The sequence below is a fragment of the Peromyscus maniculatus genome, chromosome 16 (genome assembly GCF_049852395.1).
Source record: "Peromyscus maniculatus bairdii isolate BWxNUB_F1_BW_parent chromosome 16, HU_Pman_BW_mat_3.1, whole genome shotgun sequence".
Lineage (NCBI taxonomy): Eukaryota > Metazoa > Chordata > Mammalia > Rodentia > Cricetidae > Peromyscus > Peromyscus maniculatus.
Window position 1 is genome coordinate 51,525,430 of NC_134867.1, and position 25,298 is coordinate 51,550,727.

A 25,298-nucleotide genomic window follows, 5' to 3' on the forward strand; every position below is an offset into this window, starting at 1 on the left:
CTCTTCATCTCACCTGATCTTTCTTCTTCCCTGCCACCATCCTCACAGCAGGAAAGATGTGGCCCCATTATTACCCTGTTTCCCCTACCATAGCTGCAGGAATCTTTTGAGGACAGGGAACATACCCTCTCTCCCTTCCTACTCAGGACCGGTCTAAACATCCACTGCATAGCAAAGGGGCAGAACTCTGTATGGTGCTGAATTACCTGAAGACCCAGAGGCTAAGGTGAGATTTTCTCATCTTTGAGGTCTAGTCAAAGACTCAACTTGCGTTTCCACTTCAGTCTTACCAACCTCTACTCCAGATGTGGACCAGACTTCATCCACAGCCATTCAGACCAATGCCTATGTTTTGCTGATAATCCTCACCTGCTCCCTCCTATTTCTTACCTGAGGAGGATCCTTTGTAATGACAGGTATACGGACAGTGTTGGGAGAGGGATAAGGGACAGATGGGTGAGGAGTAGGAAAGTAAGAGTGAATTCCTGGAGTCCTGCTCTTGTCCCCCAACTGCAGCATTGTGTTGAGAAAGGAGGCAGGAGATCTGGAGTTCATGTCACCTGCTAGCCATAGCTTCTGCATGTCAGCCTTGTCAGGACAGGAATCATGTCACAGACTCATGGGAAATGAGGAGGGAACACAGCAGGTTCCTAATCAGGAGGGTTCCATGATGCAGATGTGGCAACAGCAGGAACACAAAAGAACATGGTAGTTCCACTCAATGAGTAGAGGGAAGAAGATTCCATCCCACAGACAAAGATAAAGAAGATATAAGGAAAGAGATGGCCCAGTGGCAAGACCACTTTTTGTTGGTACATCAGACCTGGGTTCCATTCCCAGCACCCACATGGCTACTCACAATCACACAGTTCCAGATCCAGGGAGTCCAGCCCCTTCTTCTGCACAGACCCCAGGCATTCCCACAGTGCACTTACAGACTTGCAGGCTCACACTCATACACAGAAACTAGAAATGAATCAAGCAGCAGCAGCAGCCTCCAGAACCCCTGGACCAATGTCCCACTGGAGGCTGTGGGACTGAGCTGCTGCTGGAGTCTGCTGCTCCCCTCTGGGCTGCCCAGATGGATAAGGTCGGGCAGGGAGACACACACTTGTGGGGATCTCTGCAAACACCACAGCCAGCAGAGGGTTGGTCCACAAGAAGCAAGAAGGAAGCTCAGTCTAACCTGACTCAGTGGCCAGAGGTTCAAAACTGTGAAACTCTGACAACAGGTAGTTTATTTTAGGCATATTTAAGCATAGTATAATTGGGGAAAATGTTCCTAGTGATAATTCAATCTCTTGTTCATAGCAAAGCTTAAGATATGACTACATCCAAACTTTTTTCAAGTACAAGTGACATCTTCCGTGAAGACAGTTCTACAGATTAACTGAGGACACAGCTCAAGATAGGGGCTGTGGGTGGACAGTGCTGTGGATTGACTTAGATAAACAAATCAAGATAAGGGTCTGGGGAAGCTGCTGTGGTCTTGCCTTGCAGAATAACACAGAAGTCACCAGCCTTCTGGGCAGAAAACACGTTATACACCTCCCTCTTTGAAGATACAACCCTGTGAGGTTAATATTCCAGATTTCCCTAGAGCTTATTTGTGAACACAAGGATCTATATGCCTCCTGTATCTCCCCCACCTCCTCCAGACAGGGTTTCTCTGTGTAGCCTTGTCTGTCCTGGAATTCTGTAGACCAAGCTGGCCTCAAACTCACAGAGATCCGCCTGCTTCTGCCTCCGGAGTGCTGGGATTAAAGGCATGTGCCACCACCTCTAGGACCCTTTTATATTTTTTACTTTTATTTTGTTTATTTATTTATTTTGATTTTTTAGACAGGGTTTCTTTGTGTTACCTTGGCTGTCCCAGAACCAGCTCTGTAGACCAGGCTGGGCTGAAACTCACAGAGAGTCTGATCATTTATGTCAGACCAAGAGTAAACACAAAACTAAAAAACAAACAATACCTACATGACTATGTTTTAAGTTTTAAGTTGAGGGGCTGATGGCTAATTTGTTATGAAGTAATAATATGTTTTAAGTAATTGTAAGGTGATTGTTTTTCCTATTTTTATCTGGAGCTATGTTTAAATTTTGCTCTTTTAAGTTTATTTACCAAGAAAGTTAAGTACTTACTTAAGTACTGATTTACAAGCAGGAGAGGAGAAGGTCATCCATATAATGAATGAATGACCAATACCTGGGGAAATTTAATCAGCATCAGCTCAAGTGCTTATGTGCAGAATATTGACACATAGTGAGGCTATTTTCATCCCCTATGTTAGAATTTTCCATATTTATCAGGTTATTGGTTGTTGATTGTTGAAAGTAGGAACACAGAATGCAAAAAATGTCCCTTATGGGGATGTAAAGGAAGAGAAAAAGCAGTCTTTTGAGTCAAGTGTGATAATGTAAGTCCTTGAGGGATTCTAGTAGGATCAGGGAACCCTGGCTGGAGAGCCCCCTCTGTTTCCACAGTCACATTTATGCCCCTAAGATCCTGCAACAGTCTCAATTTATTCTTTGTCTTTCAGGAATTGTAAAAATGGGGAGCTCAAGCCAGGCAATGGTGGCACACACCTTTAATCCCAGCACTCAGGAGCAGAGATAGGCTACTATCTCTGAGTTCCAGGACATCCTGGTTTAGAGTGAGTTCCAGGGCAGCAAGGGGTACACAGAGAAACCCCGTCTTGGGGCAAAAAAAAATGATGGAGTCCAAAGGTCTACCGGAAAGTTCTTTCTCCCCTAGTTACAATTTTTTTTTGTACTAGAAATTGGGCCCGTTTTAATTTTTCCCCAAGCCGAGGTCGTTGATGGGGGTGGGGGTGGGGTGGCCACAAAAACTAAGCGCTGGGGTAGGCTAATCCTGGGGCTCAGGCAATGGGGGGAGCCATTCTCCCCACAGCTTGGAACTCCTGAGCTGTCCGTTGTGACAAATAGGGCCAGCAGCCCTCTAGCAGGGTGCCCTGGGGAACCTGCTGGCGACTTCTCCAGGTCCCGGGTTGAAGGGGGAAGACAGAGGGGGGCAGGGGGCGGAGACAGACTTTGAGCTTCGTTCTGATTGGTCAGCATCTAAAGGGAGGAGCATAGAAATAACAAGATCCCTGATTCTGGCTGCCATCTTCAGTGACACCAGCTGAAAGGCCATGGTCCTATTCTGTCTCAACCTTTCCTGATTCTGTTGCTGAGGGTCCCTGAGGGCGCAGCTGCCTGTGAGTGAGGTGAAGGAACCGCGGGGTGTGGGAGTCCAGGACATCAGTGTCCTCGACACTCCGTTCACAGTCCAGCTGTCCAGGTTAGCCTGCCAGGGACTGGGCGGGCCGTCGAGGGCATGTCCCTGCAATGGGGCGGATGGACTAGGGAGCCAGGGCACCGCGTGGTAAAGGCGCGGGCGGATTAGGGAGCCAGGGCGCAGCCTGGCGACGGGGTGGATGGACAAGGGAGCCAGGGCACCGCCTGGTAAAGGCGCGGGCGGATTAGGGAGCCAGGACGCGGCCCCGTGAGTGCGCGGGCTCACTAGGGAGCCAGAGTGCGACCTGGCCACGGGGCGGGCGGACTAGGGAGCCAGGACACCACTGGGCGATGGCACGGGCAGAGTAGGGAGGCAGGAAGGGGCCCGGCGACGGGGCAGATGGACTAAGGAGCCAGGGCGCGGCCGTGGGGAGTGCGTGGGCGGCTAGGGAGCCTGGGCACCGCACGGCGATGTCGCGGGCGGACTAGGGAGCCAGGGCGCCACCTGGCGATGGTGCAGGCAGACTAGTGAGCCAGGGCGCTTGCCGGCGAAGGGGCGGACAATGGAGCCAAGGCAGGGCTAGCGAGAGTGCAGGCAGACTAGGGAGCCAAGGCGGGCCCGGCGATGGGGCGGGCGGACTAGGGAGCCAGGACACCACTGGGCTCTGGCATGGGCAGAGTAGAGAGCCAGGAAGGGGCCCGGCGACGGGGCAGATGGACTAAGGAGCCTGGGCACCGCACGGCGATGGCTCGGGCCGACTAGGGAGCCAGGGCGCATGCCGGCGAAGGGGCGGACTATGGAGCCAAGGCAGGGCCAGCGAGAATGCGGGCGACTTAGGGAGCCAAGGCGGGCCCGGCGAGGGGGCGGGCGGACTAGGGAGCCAGGGCGTAGGCAGGAGAGTGCGCGGGCGGACTACGGAGCCAGGGCGCCACCTAGCGACGGCGCAGGCAGACTGGTGAGCCAGGGCGCATCCCAGCGAAGGGGCGGACCATGGAAGCAAGGCAGGCCCACTAAGAGTGCCTGCGGACTCGGGCAGCGTGCCAGGGCGCGGAGCAGTGAGGGCCCAGGACAGTAACAAAGTGGGCCGGCGACCAGGACGACAGACTAGCTGGCCAGAGAGCAGGCAGGCAGGCCAGCGAGCTGGCAACCGCCCCAAGACCAGAGCTGCAGTCCCCTCATTTCTTGCATAGTCGGGCACTCTGTGCACCCCAGGGTGACAGAAATCGCAATATGCAGGAGGACCAGAGCCCCAGGGCCCTGAGGGATCCCAGAAGAGAAACAGGAAAAGACTGGAAGTAGGAACCAGCAAAGTGGAGCACGGAAAGGACTGAATTCACAGTCCAGGTGCCCCAGACTTTGCAAATCTTTGCGCAGTATCCTCTGCAGGGCGGTACCGAGGACTCCCCATTCTCTCCACAGCTCCAGTCACACCTGTCGGTAACCTGGTCTCAGGAAGGAACCATGGCAAAGGCTGCAGCCACCTGGGGAAATCTTTTCCTAGTTCGGAGCCTTTTCGTTCTACTGAACTGTCTGGAGCCCACGCTGCCCACCGGTGAGTTCCTGGGATTTAGCTGGGGCAAGTAGGGAAGGAGGGCACTGGACTACTGAATCAGGAGGTCAGGGTCTCCTCCCAGGAAGCCCCCCGGGCTTTTCTTCACTATCATCAGGACTTAAGTCCGGGGTCACCCTGGTCCTCACCACGTCCCTTCCCGATTCTCTTCAATGCATTGACAAAGTTAATCCCGGGAGGACCAGGAAGGGGCTGCATGAATGAGGAGGGCAGTGTAGCAGAGGGGGTAGCTAGTGACACCTTCAGCACCACTGGGATCAGCTGAAGCCCAAACAGAGTCACCAGTGTGGACCCCTCAGGAGGAGGTCTCAGACAGCTTCCCTGGACCTAAGGCATGCTGTGCTCTGAAGACTGCCTTCCTGGAGATTCCTCACAAGGTCTCCACCATCCCAGGACATCCTTGCCCTTGAATTTTCTTTCCCACGTTCCCAAGGTATTTCTCAGCAGATGACCAGGCAGCCACAACCAAGGACATTCCTATTTTTTTCCCCTTACATTCTTCTTTCTGTTCTTATTGTTTTCTTTTGGGACAGGATTGCATACTGCAGCACATACTATAGAATCTTCAGTAATTCCTTCTCTCCCATGGTCATCCAAGTTTCTGAGATTACAGATTTGTACCACCAAGGTCAGCTTCAATTCCCCTGACTCACCAGCATTCTCAGCTCCCTTCCCTGCCCATCCAGCCTTCCACACTTTTCAGTCCATTAACTGCATTTTAATCCCATTTTTCCACCAGCCGTCAATCTGTGTTCATGCCTGAAGACACCTCAGCTAATGGACTAGCACACCTTGTCCACTATGGAGGACTCTGGCGATGGTCCTGTGGGGGGGGGTTGAAAGCTTCTGTCCTTGCTCCCAAGCCCATAGAGTCTACCTCCTGGGGGGATGGCATCAGATACTGGTGTTCACTTAGAAAGGAGGGGGTTTGATTTTTCTGCAAATCACAGGCACTGAATATTCTCCACCTGGCAAATCTCACTACATCTGTCCTGCATCAAATACTCAGTTCTGCATTCAGTGTGACAGACTCAGAATGCAACAAGCTGGTGAACGGGACAGCAGATTTGCCCTCTGTCCATTAGGGGATTAGGATATATCCCATGTACCAGTCTTGGTGCCCATCCCCTCAGAGTGTCTTCAAAAGTACAGCCAAAGCTGCCTGTTTCCCAGTCAGCAGTGGGTTCTGTGCTGCCTGTGACTTCTGGGTCAGCTGGAAATGACAGGAGGAGGTCCTGGCTTTAGGGCATCTTGATCTCTCCATTGCTGTCCAGTGGATTCCTTGGATCCCATGGCCATAGAGGACACTCCTGGAAGTCTGAGGAGCTTGCTGAGGGAGAGGTGGCAGCTTACTTGAGAACTAACCTCAGTCACCTCCTCTAGATGAGGTAAGATCTCCACAACCATCTGGAGAACAGGAGATGTTCTGTCAGACAAGAGTCCTTGTCTCTCCCTGCTAGGCAGCTCTCAACACACAGTGACTCTTGTGTCCCTGCAGCGATGTCTCACTGCTGGACATCTCATCTGACTGTGACATGTCCACCTCATAACCTAGTGAGAAAGAGCTCACCTCATGATGTCTGCCTGAGGCCTGATGGGCCTCCTGATAGCCCAGGACCCATGGGCTGCTCTCTCCCAGGGCCCAAAATCATGTCAGGAGCCACAATGAAATGGAGTGTATTTTCCCTGCTGCAGGTGCTTCAGGCTGGCTCCTGGCCCAAGCAAGGTGATTCTCCATTTAATCACTGCCATGAACTCCCTCAGGCCATTTCCTAGAACTGACACCTCAAGCTGACAGATTGTTCTGAGTCATAGAGCCCTAGAGACAGGTCCAGCCATTTTTATTCAACATATAGAGATAGAGCTGAGCAAGTGTAACAGAGACCATCTGGCTTGTTTATATAATAGTGGTATTGGTTCCTTTTCTGTTGCTGTGATAAAACTCCAAGGCCATGGTAACATACAGAGGAAGTTTTTATTTTCAGAGGGACAAGAGTCCAACACCTCACAGCAGAGAGGCATGGCAATGGACATGCATGGTGGCTGGAGCAGCAAGATTAGAGCCCTTATATAATTAGTTTGGTTTGGGTTTTTGAGACAAGGTCTCACTATATAGTTCTGCTGTTCTAGAGCTCACTATGTACTAGACACAAAGTCATAAAGATCTGCCTTCCTCTACTGCTCAAGTGCTGGGATGAGAGCCCTGTGATACCATGTGCAGCTGGGAGCCCACATCTTAAACCTCAAGCACGGTCCAGAGATGAAGAAATGGAAATGGCCTTCAAATCCACACCCCCAGTGACATAATTCCTTCAGCCATACCTCCTAAACCTATCCAAACAGCTGTCACCAATTGGGGACCAAGTATTCAGAGATCTGGGATCTCATTGAGGTTATTCAGTTTTAATTGTTCAGTTAGATTTGTTTAGTTAGCTTTATTTTATATATGTGCCTGGTTCCCTCAGAGATCAATAGAGGGCATTGGATCTGGAAATGGAATTACAGGCAGTGGTGAGCACCAAGTGTGGTGGCTGAGAATCAAACCTGGATCCTCTGCAAGAGGAACAAGTGTCCTTAACCACTGCACCACCTCTCCACCCCCAATGGTTCAGTTTAGACAATGGGCACAGGAGCCTGGGCTTTTCATGGGACAGCAGCTCTCAGCTTCTTGATCATCTGTTCTGTCTTTAATTATTAAAATAAGCCACATCTGGGTTGGCTAACCATCTATCTCTATTTAGGATTTTGTGTTCTGTTAGCCATGACCCCCTTAAGCAGTTAGGCTTCAAGGTGGGTCCCCCTTCCTCATCAATGGACCACTGCCCTTGATGTTACTGCCTCCTGACCACTCCAACTGATGGGATTTTCTGTACCATGGAATTCAAAGTTAGAAATAGTTTTCAAGCACATTCACAACCCTGAGTCATCATCATCCCTGAGCTTGAACAGTCCTGGTGCCCTTCTCCCAGGTCATTCTCAATATGCTTCTCAATGTTGGTGTTCCAGCATCCCACAGAGTGTCATGGACTCTGAACACTTTCCCTGGAAATGTTTGCTGTTACATCCACTCTGGCACATGCACTTCTCTGAGATTTTTGATCGCCACTCTTCTACTACCAGACTTAACCAGCCTAGATTTTCTTTGTCCTGTAGTGTGGGCTATCCTCTGACCAGTTCCAGGAAGCCATCCCTGGAGCACTGCAGTATGTCTAGGGGATCTGGCATGTGTTGTTCTGGTTTCATTCTGTTTCTGAGATAAAACACTCTACCAAAAGTGACTTATGTGAGAAACATTGTTTTGCTCAGTGTTCTGTTGCTGTGAAGAGACACCATGACCATGGCAACTCTTATAAAAGAAAGCCTTTAATTGGGGCTTGCTTACAGTTTCAGAGGTTTGGTCTATTATCCTCATGGTGGGAAGCATGGTGGTATACAGGCATATAAGGTAGCTGAGAGTTCTATATCCAGATCCAAGGGCAGCAAGGAGAGAGATTCTGGGCCCACCTCCAATGACACACTTCCTCCAATAAGGTCACACTTACTCAAACAAGGCCACACTCCTAGTCCCTCTAAGGTAGTGCCACTCTCTGATGACCAAGCATTCAGATATATGAGCCTATGGGGACCATTCTTATTCAAACACCACAACCCTAGCCTTGTGTAGTTTTCATCCCTGGGCATCTGCCGAGGCCTGTGCCCTTCTCCCTGGGCATCCTTGCCATGCTTGGTAAACTAGAATCATACAGGCTTCTCCATGGAACAAAGCGGACATATTTCATATCACATCCTCTTTGACACATGTACTTCTCTGAGTGTTTACAAATGCCCTTCACTACCAGTTGTCAAAGTTCTGGATTTTCTATTTCAGGCAGTATGGAACAGCCTCTGGCCAGGTTCCTGCAAGCCATTCCTGGAGCACATTGGCATTATCTCCAGAAAAGTCTGGCTCTTTGCTGACTACTAAAGGTCCTGTGTGTCCAAAGCATGGGAAGATAGCTGAGAAGTAAATTTCCTGTTTCACAACCATGAGGACTCGGGTTTGACCCCTTGAACTCCTGTAATAGAGCCAGACATGGTGCTGTGTACTTTTATTGTCAGTACTAAGCAGGCAGAGGCAGGGGAACCCTGGGGTCAGTGGCAAGCCTGTCTAGCCTACTTAGCCAAAGCTCTTAGAGACCTTGTCTAATCAATAATATTGAGGCGCACTTGTAGATTGTAAAAATGTTTTCTTAACTAAAATCTGAAGGCTTGTGTGTAATTCTTCTAAGACATTTATCATTATGGTTATTGTTTTATTATTATTTATTGGTGTGTAATTGGTACTTATTATAACAGGGATGCTTTCTTTAAATCACCTTCATAATTCCCTGTTCCTGCTTTAGCAAAACAGTTTCCTTTCATTAAACTTCTAAGTGAAGTTTTCTTGCAAATACCTGTTGCCTATTCTATCTGATCCACTAAAGTACCGAGCTTTTGACTTTGCTTCACAACCACAAAGCCTGTTCTCTGCTCCGGAGGGCTCATGTTCAGGTCCAGCAAATCTTCCAGTGAGGTGTGCTGAATGAGAGAGAATCCCAGCCATTCAAGAACCAATCCAAGCCTTAAGAGTGGCAGGAAGGGGAAAATGTGTGTGTGTTGGGGGGTGTGGGAACCACAGAGATAGGTAGAGAACAGGTGGTGGAAGAGGCAGAGAGGAGAAGGGAAGAGGAAGCTGTTGAAGGGGACAGGAAAGGAGGTCCCCAAACCTGCAGCAGTCCACCTCAGAGCAGATGTTTGGGGGGTGGTGTCAGAGGAAAAAAGTTTTTTTCACATCTCTTTTGCATTTTTTAGTGTAATTATATTGCAAACTTGTTAAAAGCACCCTTAAAAATTATTATTTATTTTAGGTTTCAGGCTCACACCCACACAGGGGATTATATGTATGCATCCTCACTAGGAACGCCTGCCTGTTTGTGCAGTCTGCTGAACAGAACAGCTCTAGGACATTTGTCTTCTGTTGCTGTGAGGGAAAGTCTGGGAGACCAGGCGCCATAAGTGTGCTGGAAACAATTGTATGAGGAAGGGGAGAGAGATCGGGGCTTCAAACAGATCATAGACAGAGATCTCTGCTTTGGAATAAGTTAGGGGTGAGGTTTAATGTGGAAGAATCTGAGATCTGATGCCCAATGTTGTTGTGTGAAGGGACCCAGTGGGAACTCAGGTGAGCACTGTGCTCACAGGTGACAGCTCCCCTTCCCAGGCCGAGTTGCAGCATTTCTCCAGGAGGCCTTTCCTGAACTCCCAGGCTCCATGTTAAATTTACCACATGTTCTATGGTGCCTCCTCTTTCCTGTGTGTACAGTAGATTTTCAGTCCCAGGAATGCAGATGCTATGTGATATATTTTATTCCTCAACACTTGATAAAAGTCACTAAAAATACTTGTGAGATAAATCCTCCTGGTGACACTGTGTGTACCTGCTGGTCCTACAACATGAGACAGTCAAAGATGGCCCGAAAATAAGGATCAAGATGCTGGTGGATGTTGCATGAATCCTAAATTGATCTTATAATAAAAACCTGGAGCCAGATATCAGGGCAAATGCTGAAAGATCAAAGTCAAATGAACCAGCCACAGCTATTTTTTACCTTGCCAACTCCTTAACCAAAAGGGGAAGGAAACCTCAGACTGAATGCCTCTGTTATCCTGTCTCTTCTGCCTTTCTCTGCCCAGCCATATTACCTCCTGTCTCAACCTTCCTAGTGTTGGGATTAAAGTCAGTGTGCACTTCCCAGGTACTGGGAATAAATGCATGTAATGCCAAGTGCTGGGATTAAAGGTATAAGCCTTCACCACATGGATCTGTTTATCTTTTAGAGAATTAATTTCATGTAGCCCAGGATGGCTTGAACTCACAGAGATCCATCTGCCTCTGCCTCCTGAGTGCTAGGATTAAAGGCGTGTGCCACCACTGCTTGACCTCTATGGCTAACTCTGTGGCTGGCTTTGCCCTCTGAATTTCAGACAAGCTTTATTTGTTAGCGCATACACAAAAGATCACCACATTTCCCCCTTTTTGTCTAAAATAAAAAAGGTTATAACTAATATAAGAAAAACCTATTTACAATAAGTACAATTACTATATACAATATATACAGTCAAGAGTTACATCCATAATGTCTAGTACATTAACAATTGACAAATTCAGAGAAAATACCCATTATTTATTCTATTTTGGTCAGTCCAAAATGTTGTATCTAATTCACTTTCTATTTAATTCGAATTACCAAAACTGTCATTTTCCTTCTCTCAACCTATATACTTTACACTATTAGTGGATTTCTCTTATGAATCTGTAACTAGGAAAACTATAACAATAACTGTCTAGTTTTCAACTCCATCAGAGACTTAAGAAGGAAATAATATTAACTGAGTAAGCAGGAAGTGCAAGCAAGTGAGAAATGTAAGAAATGACAGAAACAGCTGGCTACCTGGACAGTCACCCAATGTTCCTCTGCAATGTTGGGGCATCCATCTTTGGCCTACAGTCTAGCATATCTGACAGACTTTTCTGTGAAGCATGATATTCTGACAGGCATTCCTATCTTGACAAGGTTCGGCAGTCATTTCTTTTGTGTCCTGCTTGTCCATTTAGAAAGCATACTGTCAGCACTCAAAGCAACAGCACTTTCTTGTCCATTGGCTCACTTTTGCCACAAAGAAAGTAAACTCCATATGGAGTTTCTTTGATGCCCATCATCTTCTCTAAAATAGATTGGTGCTGATAGGAGCAGACATGTCTCATTGTCATAAAGAAAAGGACCTGTGTTATTAAAACACCCTAAATGCCATATTCTGTAGATCTTTGAAGTGTTTGAAGACACCCTGTCTATCTAAAATATATCTGTTTGACATTGAAAACATACCTAACATGAGTATATGTTTGATTGTAATGGGTGACTACCAATTTGCATTTCTTTATATCCTAATTAGCTGGTAATAGTAACTTTCAAGGACTAGAAATTTGCATTACATTGTTAAATGAGTTATACAGGTACAACTCCTTGAACAAGAGTAGAAATGTATGTACAGTATGTTCTAAGAAAAATAATCTCAATTTTGTATCAATATACATAATTTGTAAACAATATAAAAATATCCAATCCAATGTAAAATATTTAAAATTAGTAGTTGCTTTTTAAGAGTAGATTCAATAGTCTATCTTTTTATCTTATAATATGTATATCCCCCCTTTTTTTCTTTTCAGAGTAGATTCAATAATTTACCCTTTTATGCTATCATATCTGTATCCCTTTTTTCTTTTCAAAACAAGAATCCTGAATCTAATATCATTTGTTTAACTTTTTCCTGGCCATCACCAATAAAAACTTGTAACCAACTAACCAGAACAATGACAATTATCCACAACCCATTGAAACACCAGAAACAACACACTACACCTCTTGGGAATGAGAGCATTGTGTCTTAAAATTACTTCCTGCTGTCTGGGGGTGAGGACATTTTTAGGGGACTCTGAAAAAATGGGTTAATTGTCAAGTCCTGGGAGAGGTAGCTATATCATTTGTTGTCCAATCTCTTCACAATGAGAAAGTGCAGGGCTTGTCTCAAGTCCTGGCTAGAGTAGTCTGTGAGGCTGGATCATCTCAGCTAGCCATCTCAAAACTGTCCTGAGCAGTTTGTACTCCAAAGCTGATCTTTGGGTGGTGGTTGACAGCTTAGTGGCATTACCGTAGTCCATGTGAAGTCATTGTTGTAAGCCCCTTCATCCTTTTGGAGACTTCAAAGGTCACAGTTAGGCATGGTCATGGTTCACTGCTGAAAACTGATAGAGATTCAAACCCCAATCATGTAGAGGAAGCTAGATGAAGCCTTTTTCTAGAATTAGTTAGTACTCTATATGATCATTAATATCATGACAAAAAGTTTAAAATATATGTATATGTGTGTGTATATATATATATTAATCTTACAAGTTTTGAGATAATATTTATACTTTATGGAAAGCTTTAAAGAATCAAAATAAAACTAAAGAATTATGATATTATTAGCAATATAATAGTCCCTAAATTTGATTTTTCTTCTATCCCATAGCAGGTGGCTCTTCTGACATGAGACAGTAATTTTGGAATTTTCTTTTTAGCAATCATGGTTGGGTTTAGAGAAGGAGACATCCACACTCCAACTCCAAAGCCTGCTTTAAATTTTAATTGAACTGGGACTACAAAAAGACCATTTGCATTATATGGACTGTAGAGAACATCAGAAACAAACATTTAGGAAGATTTATGAAATTTCATCCATTGGAGATGTGATATATTAATTTTTTATTAATACTTTAGTCCTTTTCTTGTGACATTTTTTTCTGGATGATTTGTCCTTTTTCTTCAGATATCTCATTTGTCCATTGGTCTCCAGATTCCTCAGCTGGATGCCTTTATTCTCCTAAAAAGACAAAAACAAAACCCTCCTCCAACCCTAATTTTGGGCAGGTTCCCTGTGGTAGTATTGTGTTCCCCAAAATATTGTGCACCCTAATAAATTTATCTGAGGTCAGAGACAGAACAGCCACTAGATACAAAAGCTAGAAAATGGTGGCACTCACACCTTTAATCCTAGCATTCCAGAGGCAGAAATCCACCTGGGATCTCTGTGAGTTCAAAGCCACATTAGAAACAGCCAGGCATGGTGACTCATGCCTTTAAACCCAGAAGATGAGTCTTTAATTCCAGGGAGTGGTGGCAAAACCAGAAAGGTATATAAAGCGTGAGGACCAGAAACTGGAAGCATTTGGATGGTTAAGCATTTGGCTGGTTAAGCTTTTAGGTTTTGAGCAGCACAGTTCAGTGGAGAGCCATTCGGATATGAGGACACAGAGGCTTCTAGTCTGAGTAAACAAGATCAGCTGAGAAGTTGGCCAGGTGAGGTTAGCTGTGGCTTGTTCTGCTTCTCTGACCTTCCAGCATTCACCCCAATAACTGGCCTCAGGTTTGTTTTCATTAATAAGACTCTCTAAGATTCATGCTACAGTTTCCTTTTAGCAAGTTATATCTAATCAAAAGAAAATCATTTGTTAGAAATATAAGTTAGTTTTAATTGAATGATCATGCTGGTTGACAAACTATCACCTCTTCTAATTAATAGGTCTCTCTTGTTCAAATCAAACCTTTATTAATTTTGATGGTATCCATAGCTTTTCTTCTTCTGAGAAACAAAAGCAAAGCCTCTTCTCCAATGTAACACATATCCTGCTTTCCATTCTGAGGTCAGCACATCTTTAAAGTATATAGGCTGATTTAATTCCATAGTTTTTTCTATTATCCAATATCTCTCCAAGCTGTTGTTACTTTCTCATTAGCATTGAGAAAATTCAAAGTGAATGGAGCATTATGTAATGTATTTCTGGGGGTCTTTATTACACCTTTCTATTTATTTAGCATATCCTTTAGAGTTCAATTTGATTTTTCTGTTAACTGCTTGTCCTGTAGGATTGTGTAGTATACTTATAATGTGCTTTATATTTTAATAAGCAAAAAACTATTTTACTAGAGACACATGCTGGAGCATTGTCAGTCTTCATTTGTACAGGTATAACCATGATGACCATAACTTCTAGCAGATGCATGATTACAGAATCAGCCTTTTCAGAACTCAAAGCACTTGCACATTGAAATTCCGAATAGGTATCAAAGGTGTGGTGTACATGTTTTAGTGTAGTGGGATCAGAACAAAGTTTTTCAAGGACTCTGCAACTGAATTTACCTTATCCTATATCAGTGAGTCTGTTTTCCCCATAGAACCCCTTAACAAATTCACACACACACACACACACACACACACACACACACACACACACGTATGTATGTATGTATGTATGTATGTATATGCGCCATTGAGGTTCTTATTACACTTTAATTTTCCAAATTCTACAAAATGAAACACATCCATCTGCCAGATTTCATTCCTTTGAGTATACTTTGGATTATTTCCTGCAGGTAGTGGAATTTGGATGTGTAAAGAACAAGTAAGACATTTCCTAATAATTTCCTTGTCTTATTGCCAAGTGATGGCAAAATCCTTTTTTAAACCCTTGTTATTAACATGGTGTTTTTAATGAAATTCTGAGGCCTCCAGCACAGTTCATATTAATAGTTGATCTATATCATCATTACCTTGTGTTAGAGGGCCTGGCAGACTCAAATGGGATCGGATGTGTGTTTTATGTATAAAAGATGATTCCTACTCCTGATTATTTCTTGTAACTGAATAAATAATAAAGCTAATTTGATTAATCAGGAATAAATTCAGCAGAATCAATGTGTAAAACAGCTCTTTCTGCATACTGAGAGTCAATATCTATGTTAAGATGTTCTGTAAAATCCATTAATACCATCAAAATAGCATATTATTATGACTTTTAGACAAAAACATAAGGACTTTGATACATTTTACTTAAATTTCCTAATATATAACCTGCCTTTCCTGATTTATTTGCAGCACTATAAAATGTAGAGGCTCCAGAAATTGGTGTTCCCTGTACAATATGAGAAGAATCCAGTTAGTTCTCTTTATAAAATGAATTCTTTTGCTTTTGGGATATTTGTTGTTAATCTCTCCCAAAAAAAACTGCAAGCTCTTTGCCAAGGTTCACTTTCTGCCCATAATTTGTCAATTTTATCATTAGTAAAATGTACTACAATTTCTGCTTGATCTACTTTTGCTAATTGATGAAGTCTTAATTTTCCTTTTAAAATCAAACCAGAAAACTTTTCCACATATGTCTTTAATTTCTTACTTCATTTATGTGGTAGAAATGTTTAGTCCAATATAATATCTTCCCTCTGCATTAAAACTCCTGTAGGGGAATGCATAGAAGGTAATATAACCAGAATGCAGTTGAGCTCTAGACCCACATAATTCACATGTGCATTCTGTAATTTCTTTTTCCACCAAAGCCTATTTGCTCTCAGCTTCAGCTGATACTTCTCTTGGACTATGTAAGTCCTTGTCGCCATTTAAGTTTGGAAACAAATCAATTGGTTCATGATTTTCTATCCCAATAGTGGGCCATAGATTTGAAATGTCTCCTAGCAATCCTTGAATGTTATTAAGAGTCCATAATCAATCTCTCCTAATTTGTACCTTTTGGGGACTAATTTTGGTAGACCTATTTTATATCATAAATAATTAACAGAATCTCCTCTTTGTATTTTTTCAGGAGCAATTTGTAATCCTCAACAAGGCAAAATTTTCTTTGCTTCTTCAAACATTACTTCTAAAGTATCCACATTGGAATCAGCTAGTAAGATGTTGTCCATGTAATAGTAAACTATAGATTGAGTAAATTGCATATGTATTATTTCCAATGGCTGTCGTAAAAAATATTGGCACAGGGTAGGGCTACTTAACATTCCCTGTGTGAGAACCTTCCATTGCTATTTCTTAACAGGTTGAGAATTATTTAAGTAGGTACTGTGAATGCAAATTTTTCTTTCTCTTCTTCTTGTAAAGGAAACAGTCTTTTCGATCAATATAACTATAAGAGGCCATCCTTTAGGTAACAGAGAAGGCAAAGGAATTCAAGATTGTAGAGAGCCCATTGGCTGAATCACCTTGTTAACAGCTCTTAGATCTGTTATCTTCATTTTCTAGGTTACTTTTTAATAACAAATACAGGAGAATTTCAAAAGCTGGTTGATTCTTCAATATGCTAAGCATTTAACTGCTCCTGTTCTAAGCTAACAGCTAACAGTTGTTCTAAGGCCTGCAGTTTCTCTGATGTTAAAAGCCATGGCTGACCCCATACAGGCTTGTCTGTTAACCATTTTAAAGATAGGGCTGTTGGTGTCTTTGAAAGATCAACAGCTATTGTGTCCTGTTCTTGTACAATCAAGATGGTCAGTGACTGTTCTGTATAATACCATTTAATATGTTTCCCAGAAATTTATGTTAGTTTACAGTTTGTTTCTGAGATTGGTGGAATGTTAATCTGGATATTCCATTGCTGTAAAAAAATTACATCCCCATAAATTCCTCACTGCATTAGTCACATATGGCTTTAATTATCTTCTCTGTCCTTCTGGCCATACACATTTCACCTTCTGGCCATACACATTTCACCTATCTCATGTTTGTTTTAACTGCAATAATGTTCCAACCCCTAAACACTGAACATTTACCTCCTGAAGAAGACAATATGGGTGCCAATATTCTGGTGCAATTATAGTTACATCTGCACCTGTGTCTACAAGACCGTCAATAAGAATGTCATTTATTTGTATTTTTAATTTTGGTCTTTGTTCATTTATAGAACTTTGTTGAAATATTCACTTTATGGTTTCCAGAAATTCTTTTGTTCTTCCTTCTATAACTTCTCTATCATCCAGAACAGTATTTTTTTTTTTTTTTTACAATAGGTATTAGGTTCTTTAATTGCTCTGGGAAGGGGTTTCTTCCACGATGACAGGAAATGACTGAACCGAATTTGATATGAGGGCCTGGGAGAGGCCCCATCAGGGCATTTCCTGATGGCAAAGGCAAAGGATTTCTTTGTCGGTCCCTTGTTGATCTACATTTGTTAGTCCAAAGTCTGCCTTTGCACACCTTCTGCATAATCCAGAAGGGAAGGGCATTCTGTTGGGATTATTCCTGAAAAACATTGTTTCTAGGAGCACCCTGTTTATATTACCTTTTCAGGTGACCTTGTTTACCACAACTGAAATATTTGACATTTCAATTTTTCTTCAAACCTCTGGAAATCAACTCTCCTATCCAAGCATCACCATAGCTCAATATTGATTATGTCTCATATCCATTCCCCCAAGAGTGCTGATCTTGTCTTTAACAGCCTAATTATCCTTTTGCATTGTGCATTAACATTTTCAAAAGCCAGAGATTCAATTATTATTTGTCTCGCTTCTGAATTTGGTATCATTCTATTTACTGCTGCAGTCAATCTTTGTAAGAAATCAGTGAAGGTTTCTTTTGGGCCCTGTATAACTTTAGTAAATGACTAAATTTTCTTTTCTACTTCTTCAATTCTGTCCCAGGCATTCAAGACTGCTGCAGGGCATAAAGCCAGGGTTTGGGCATCATATAATGATTGCCTTTCTACATTAGCATAATCTCCCCTTCCAAGATGTTTGTCTTGGGAGATTTCAATATCTCTAGCCATACTTCATTGTTCAATGGTTTTAGCCTTATCCTTCCACCAGGTCCTCCATTATAATTGGGGACCAGCCTCCAAAACTGCTGTAACCAAATCTCTCCAGTCTTGAGGGATAATTCTATTACAAGTTGACCATGAGTTTAACATCAGGTTCAGAAAAGGTGAATGCATGCCATATGATACTATCTCTTCCTTGAATCTCGTCATATTTAACATTTGCACAGGAGTCCATTCAGCTCTTACCCAATCTGGGGGATATCTGTCATTTGACAGTTCCTGTAAGGTTACTGAAAAAAATTAAAGTTGGCTGTTTGAAAACCTTAGGCTTTTCCACTATAACCTTATAATGCAATGCTGAGATTGGTTCTCTTTTAAATTGTTCTGTCTGGGTATGAATATCCCAAGATCTGTTTTTAAGAAGTTTTTCTAAAACTTTTATCTTGGCACTCATATTAACCAATGTTTTTAATAAAACAAATGATCAAACAAATAATATTTATAATTGACATTACATAAATCCCATATAAGTTAATTATCCTCTAATTTAATGGTTCCATTTTCAAACTGTCTAGTGTATTATCAGAGACCAAACTACCTTCATTGTAATAGTGTTTCCTATTTCTTAATGTGGGAAAAACTCTCTCTGTCTTTTTTTAAAAACTAATTCCTCCCTTTAAGAAATCCCAATTGACTCACCAAATCTGCTGACAAATGATGATTCAGATGATGGCAAAGTGAGGCAGCTACCTAGTGTGGCAGCAGCCTGAGGAGGGGGTCCAGGGAAAGCCCAGAATCCACCGGGAAAGAAGAAGCCAAAGAGCCAGCTGTCTGCATAGGGGAATGTCAAAAGTGTCAAACTCTGGCTGACTCCTTAGCCAGAGGGGTTTTAACTCCAGAGAGCCCTGTGTATTTCTGTCCTGTGCTGGTGGCTGCAAAGCCACAGGACAGCAGCTTTCTTGTGAATTCATGTCCCAAAAGATGGGCACCAGATATTGCATGGATCCTAATTGGTTTTATAATAAATGGGGTAAATGTTGAAAGATCAGCAAGAAAAATGAAGCCGGGCAGCTGTGGCACATGCCTTTAATCCCAGCACTCAGAAGGCAGGTGGATCTCTGTGAGTTCAAGGCTATCCTGGTCTATAGAGTAAGATCCAAGACAGGCACCAAAACTACACAGAGAAACCCTGTCTTGAAAACAGCAACAACAAAAACAAAACAAAAACAATCAGAAAGACAAAGGAACCAGCCACAGCCATTTCTCACGTCACCAACTCCTCAATGGAAAGGGGGAGTTCCTGTCTCCAAGAATCCTCAGACTAAATGCCTCTCCATAAACCTCAGCCTGAATGCCTCTGTTATCCTGTCTCCTCCAGCCTTATATTCCTTCCTCTGCCCAGCCACATCACTTCTGGTTTTAACCTCCCTAGTGCTGGGATTAAAGGTGTCTGCTTCCCAAGTACTGGCAGCAAAGGCATGAGATCCCAAGTCCTGGGATTAAAGGTATGAGCCATCACCACCTGGCTGTGTTTCTCTTTTAGACTGAATTAATCTCATGTAGCCCAGGATGGCCTTAAATTATCCTCCTGAGTCCTAGGATTAAAGGTGTGTGCCACCACTGTCTAGCCTCTATGGCTAACACTGTGGCTGTCTTTGCCCTCTGATCTTCAGACAAGCTTTATTTGTTAGAGCATACACAAAATATCACCACAGGTGGACATTGTGACTAGAGGCTTTACTTCCTGCCCTTTTGCCCATCAGAAGGATTCTAGGTATCACAGATAGTGTTTCTCTGTGTAATTTTGGCACCTATCCTGGATCTTGCTCTTTAGACCAGGCTAGCCTCAAACTCAGAGATTTGCTTGGTTCTGCGTCCTGAGTGCTGGGATTAAAGGCATGCACTACTATGGCCCAGCTAAAATGATGGTATCACAGATACCTAGAATCCTGTGGCCTTCTGCTTCCACTTTGGACCTCACATGCATGTTTCTCTCACAGATACACACAGTCTTAGTTGCAATTTCCTTGTCAGAGCTCGTACCATACCTGAACAGCCCTGGTTTGAAAGACGGTGCTCAGTGGATGGAGTACATTTCCTTCTGTATGATGACAGCAACACCATACCTTTGGGTGAGCAGGGAAAGGAAGAAAATGCTATTAAGAAATGTGTGGATTTGTCCCCAAAACTAGAAGACATTTTTGAAGAGCTGAGGAAGCAGCTACTTAACATGGAACCAGTGGCAGACAAGACTGGGGGTAAGTATGGACAGGATGTAAAGATAGAGGCTATCCATAAGAAACAGGAATGGCAGAGCCTATGTGGGAAGGGGGCTGTGGATGTATTTGCATGAAAGAGCTCAATACTGTTTCAGGCTAGTAGTACATGGTACCTAATGGGTAAGAAATGACAAGCCAGGGAAGAAAGGATACAGGTACTAAAGCATGTGAAGAAAGACTTGACCTTGGAAGGGTGATGGCTCTATAAGAGAAAGAAGATGAGGGTTTTTTGTTTTGTTTTGTTTTTTTCAAGACAGTGTTTCTCTGTGTAATTTTGGTGCCTATCCTGGATCTTGCTCTTTAGACCACGCTGGCCTCAAACTCATAGAGATCTGCTTGGCTCTGCCTCCTGAGTGCTGGGATTAAAGGCATGCACTACTATGGCCCAGCTAAAATGATGGTTTTGTGTGTCATTTGCAGATCATCAAACCTTGCAGGGCACCGTGGAATCTCATTATAAACAAGGACAACTCACTGATGCCTCCTGGAACTTCACAATTGGTGAACAGTGTTTCTTATACTTTAATCCAAAGAACAAGGAATGGAGAGTGATTCATGATAAAGACATATGTGTCAAGGAGAAATGGAAGATGAACAAAGAACTAGCACAAGATCTAGTAACTTTCTCCATGGGGGATTTTGGTCACTGCTTGAAGCAATTCTTAAAGTACTGGAAGGAAATGTCAAGTAAGTACTTAGGTGGATTATCACAGGGAAACCTCCACAGGGTGGGAAAGGCATGGCGGTTCCTTTGAAATGTCTGGTGACTTCCCTATGTAGAAATCAGCATGTGTGTATAATAGAAAATTTGATAGACTGGATGAGTAATTTCTTGGTGGTCTTCATGCTTGGGTAGGCAGTGATGACCACAAGGCTCTGTCTTCCCCATCTTACCTCCCAATGTTTCCCAATCCCTACTAACCAATGGCCCAGGCACTCCATGGCCTGCTAATAGGGCCAAGTCTGTCTGAATCACTGTAAACTTCCAGCCTTTTCTGCTTCACTTATAGCTGCCCTTGTACCAGCACTAACATCACTTTGGAAGGTTTCACTATCTTTGATACAATTGAACACCACAAATTGCCCCAACATCCAGAAAGTTCTACCCACAGTAAATATGTCACATTGTTTGATGGTTTGATAGACATTTGCTTCTTTGGTAATGAAATAAACTCTGCAAGGATATCTTACACACAACTCTCCTCCTTTCTCTACTCAGGAACTGTAAAATAGTTACTACACATGAGTCCTTTAGTCTGCCTAGGGAGAGAAGGTGCTGATGAGGATGTGTTGTTCACTTTATTTTCCTCATTTTTTTTTTAAGGATCAACATCAAGGGCCCCAGATATCACGCAGTTTCAATCTACCACCCAGCTTCCACCCACCATGGATACCACACAGATTCTACCCAACATAAATACTACCCAGAGAACACTTTACATCATGTCTCAGCATGAGAAAGTAATTATCTACATGGCAGCAGTCATTGCCATCTCCGTGCCTTTAATTGGTGGGATACTTATGAAACTTGTCCCCAAAACTTGTCCCCAAGAAGGTAAGGAGCAGGCTGGGGTCTCACTCTGGTTCTTGGTAGAGTTAGTCTGCTGAGGACTTGGAACAGGTGTCCCACTGTAAATCAGGGATGTGAATTCCGGTCTTCATTCTTACATAGCAAGGGCCTTACCCACTAAGCCATCTTCCCATCCCCCAACACTCATCTTTTTATAGTCTAGCTGCCAGTACAACATACTATATTGTGCTCAGACACCAGGAACTGAACTAAACAAGCTCCTGAATGCCTCTCCTGCATGTACCACCATGACACTTGCCTTGTGCTCTCTCCAGAAAGATTTGTAGTTATTTTCACACAGTCCATTAGGACTCCCTATGTTACTCTTTCTGTCTCACTTCCTTCCCTACAATATGCAGTTGAGTGGGTGCTGAGATTTTTATTTAAAGGGAAAGTGAGCTAGGAATATATTCATGGTGGTTTAGTGGATTAGTCTCTGTGGTCAAACTCTTTCGTATACAGTTGATACTGACACGCAGGAACCACAAGCTGATGGTGCTAACTCACTAAATACCAAGACACAAGCAACATCTTGAGGGGACATGTGGATTAGCATGGAGAGTAGTGTATGCCAGGCACATGCCCAGCAGAAAAGATGCAATGAGATATAACTATAGACCGAAATAGAAAAGTATTGCCCCCAAAATCAGAACCACAACCTCAGGAGGCTACACACTTTCTAGCAAACACTCAGATTCCATATGAGAAAAAAGATTTATCATCTGAAGAGTCATTAACCTAGTCATTATTGGTGTCCCCATCACTGTGAAAATGTTAAACACAACAGGAGGTGAGGAACAGGCAGGCACCCGATGAGGCCCGTCACATCTTAGACTCACAAAGTGACGCACATAGATGCGTGAAATCCTTCCCCAGTATGTGCCTTGGGCATTGCAATTGCTCTAATAAAGTTCTCATGTTTTGAACCTATTCATGTCACTGCAGAAGAACAAGGATTTGTGGAGTCAGTTCTTTCAGAGATTCAGCTCAGGTCATCTTGTTTATACCATAAGCTCTTTAGGCCCAGAGCCATCTCCCTGACCCCAGGACAAGGAGTGGACACAAGTTGTGGTGTGTTATGGCACAGCAGGGTGCTTAATAAAGTCATTTCTCAAAGCGGTTTATCAATTTTGTCCACGGGTGTTTAACATTCAGTTTTCTTTACCTAAAGACGTGGACATCTGAGTAAGGTGAATGGGTACATAAGGGAGAATGCACATAAAAGCTTCTCAGAATTGTGTCTTTGGAGGCTGGAGTAATGGCTCATCTGTTAGGAACACTTACTGCTCTTGCAGAGGAGCCAGGTTCAATTCCCAGCACCTACATGGCAACTCACAACCTCATGTAACTCCAGTTCCAGGGGATCAGATGCCATCTTATGGCATCTACGTGTTCCTGTACACATGTGTTGCATGGATATGCACTCAGGAGCACACACATGCACAGAAAATAAAAACATAAATAATTAAAAAATTTAGTCTTTTGAACACCGGGACTCATGTCTGACAGTGGCCATTTTAAGACTTACAGCAACGTATATTTCTTGCTTTTTTTAAAATTAGCAATATGTTTTATTTAAACAACTATCTCTTAAATGCGACCTTAACATGGAATCAATATAAACACAAAGAAGGTATTTTCCATTCTTTTTCCTTGGGGCTGGAAAGATGGCTCAGAAGTTAAGAGCCCTGGCTGCTCTTCCAGAGGTCCTGAGTTCAATTCCCAGCACCCACATGGTAGCTCACAACCATCTGTAATGAGATCTGGTGCCCATTTGTGCCGTTCAGTTATACATGCAGGCAAATACTGTATATGTAATAAATAAATAAATAAATAAATCTTTAAAAAACTACAGGACTGTGATGAAGATTGCCAATGTCATAACTATTTCAATATGATCTAACAAATTTCCCTGTAAGCATGGGGTGGTAAAAAAAAAAAAAAAAGATTCATAGCTAATACCAGTTAACATGTTAGATTTTTGTTTGTTTGTTTGTTTTTCAAGACAGGGGTTCTCTGTGTAACTTTGTGCCTTTCCTGGAACTTACTTTGTAGCCCAGGCTGGCCTCGAACTCAGAGATCCGCCTGCCTCCCAAGTGCTGGGATTAAAAGTGTGTGTGCTACCATTGCCCGGCTAATATGTTAGATTTTTAAGTCAGTGTAATTATTTTGGAATAACTCTTATTGCATAAAAAACTTTAAATCCACCTGTATATTTGGTCAGAGCGACAGTTGCAGTATGTGGAGAGCTGAGGCAGGAGGATTGCTGCAAAAGTTCAAGCCTGTCGTAGGTTATATAGTAAGCTAAAAGCCAACTTGGGCTATGAAGCAAAGCCCTGTCTCCCAAAACAAAAACAAACAAACAAAAAAAATGAAAGTAAAGTTAAAAGGTGAGAAGAGACAGAAATACAGGTATATTTTGCTGGTCTTTCATATTTTCTGGGTTTTGTTGTTGTTGTTGTTCACAGATTTTTTTATTCACAATCTCTGATTCGATGCCGTACAACTCCAGAAACATCTGAAGTCTTATCATACCAGAACTTAGAGTAGGAACAAATGAAATAGAGAAGGGTCCTGTGACTGAGTTCTGTGGTCTGTGAGGTGGGGGAGTGTCAGAGAAATGAAGAAGTGTGGGATGCTGTAACTGGGTACACAGGAGCCCACTGTAATCCACACCCCTGTTTGTCAATAGGTGCTCCCTGCTACTCCTCTTCCTCTGAAGTCTGACCTCCAGCCCTCATCATCAGCTGCGTCCAGTGACTGTTGAACATTGCATGTGCCTTCTTCAGCAAAGCCAACAAACATATCTCTTGGAAACCTGTGCCACTGACTTCTGACCAAACTGGTAACACTGAAAGTGACAGTTCTTGGGGCCTTGCTCACCAGGGCATCTAAGTGTGACAGGCTGTTGCCATCAGGGGCTTCTTCTTGATAGGTGCATTTTCCTGTCTCATTCTTAGAAGATAGCTTTGTGGAGAGCAGGCTGGGTGGGGCTCCAAACTACTCCTCACTGTGCAGAACAGTGGCTTGCCCTGGGTGACTCCATTTTACATGCAGCAGTTGGCTCCATTCTGAGTGCAATGCAGAGGTTGGATGCCATGACACCTCACTTTGCCCATACACTCATGCCTGTCCAGGATTATCCTTAAAGCACAGGCTGATGATTAACTTAATCCTGAAAGTAAAAATGTGTCTCCTATACACTTATCAAAATAGGAATCAGTGAGTCCATGTGCCTATCAAAACACTATCAGAGGACCAGGCCTGAGAACTTATCTGATGCCCTCACCTGGACCCCTGAAGAGGACACCTAATACTGCAACAGTCAGGACCCCCCAGCCTGTCACCTGGTTGTTAGAGTGTCAAGGAACCAGCAGGCAGAGAACTCCTGGCCATCTTCAAAGCTTCAGCTCCATCCCCACTGCTAAGGCCTTCTACTTGAATTGCTTTCCAACACTTCATCTGCTGGTCCATCGTAA

At 43.4% G+C, this 25,298-nt stretch overlaps 1 protein-coding gene across 1 annotated transcript; it reads left to right on the top strand.

Moving 5' to 3' along the window:
- The first annotated feature begins 3,114 nt into the window (after positions 1-3,114).
- On the top strand, positions 3,115-21,955 carry LOC107401361 (retinoic acid early-inducible protein 1-epsilon-like). Its single transcript, XM_076552809.1, has 5 exons — positions 3,115-3,301; positions 4,658-4,790; positions 19,971-20,228; positions 20,670-20,936; positions 21,574-21,955. Exons 2-5 carry the CDS (start codon positions 4,700-4,702, stop codon positions 21,855-21,857), a joined length of 900 nt encoding a protein of 299 aa, XP_076408924.1. The 5' UTR covers positions 3,115-3,301; positions 4,658-4,699; the 3' UTR covers positions 21,858-21,955.
- The last annotated feature ends 3,343 nt before the right edge of the window (positions 21,956-25,298 follow it).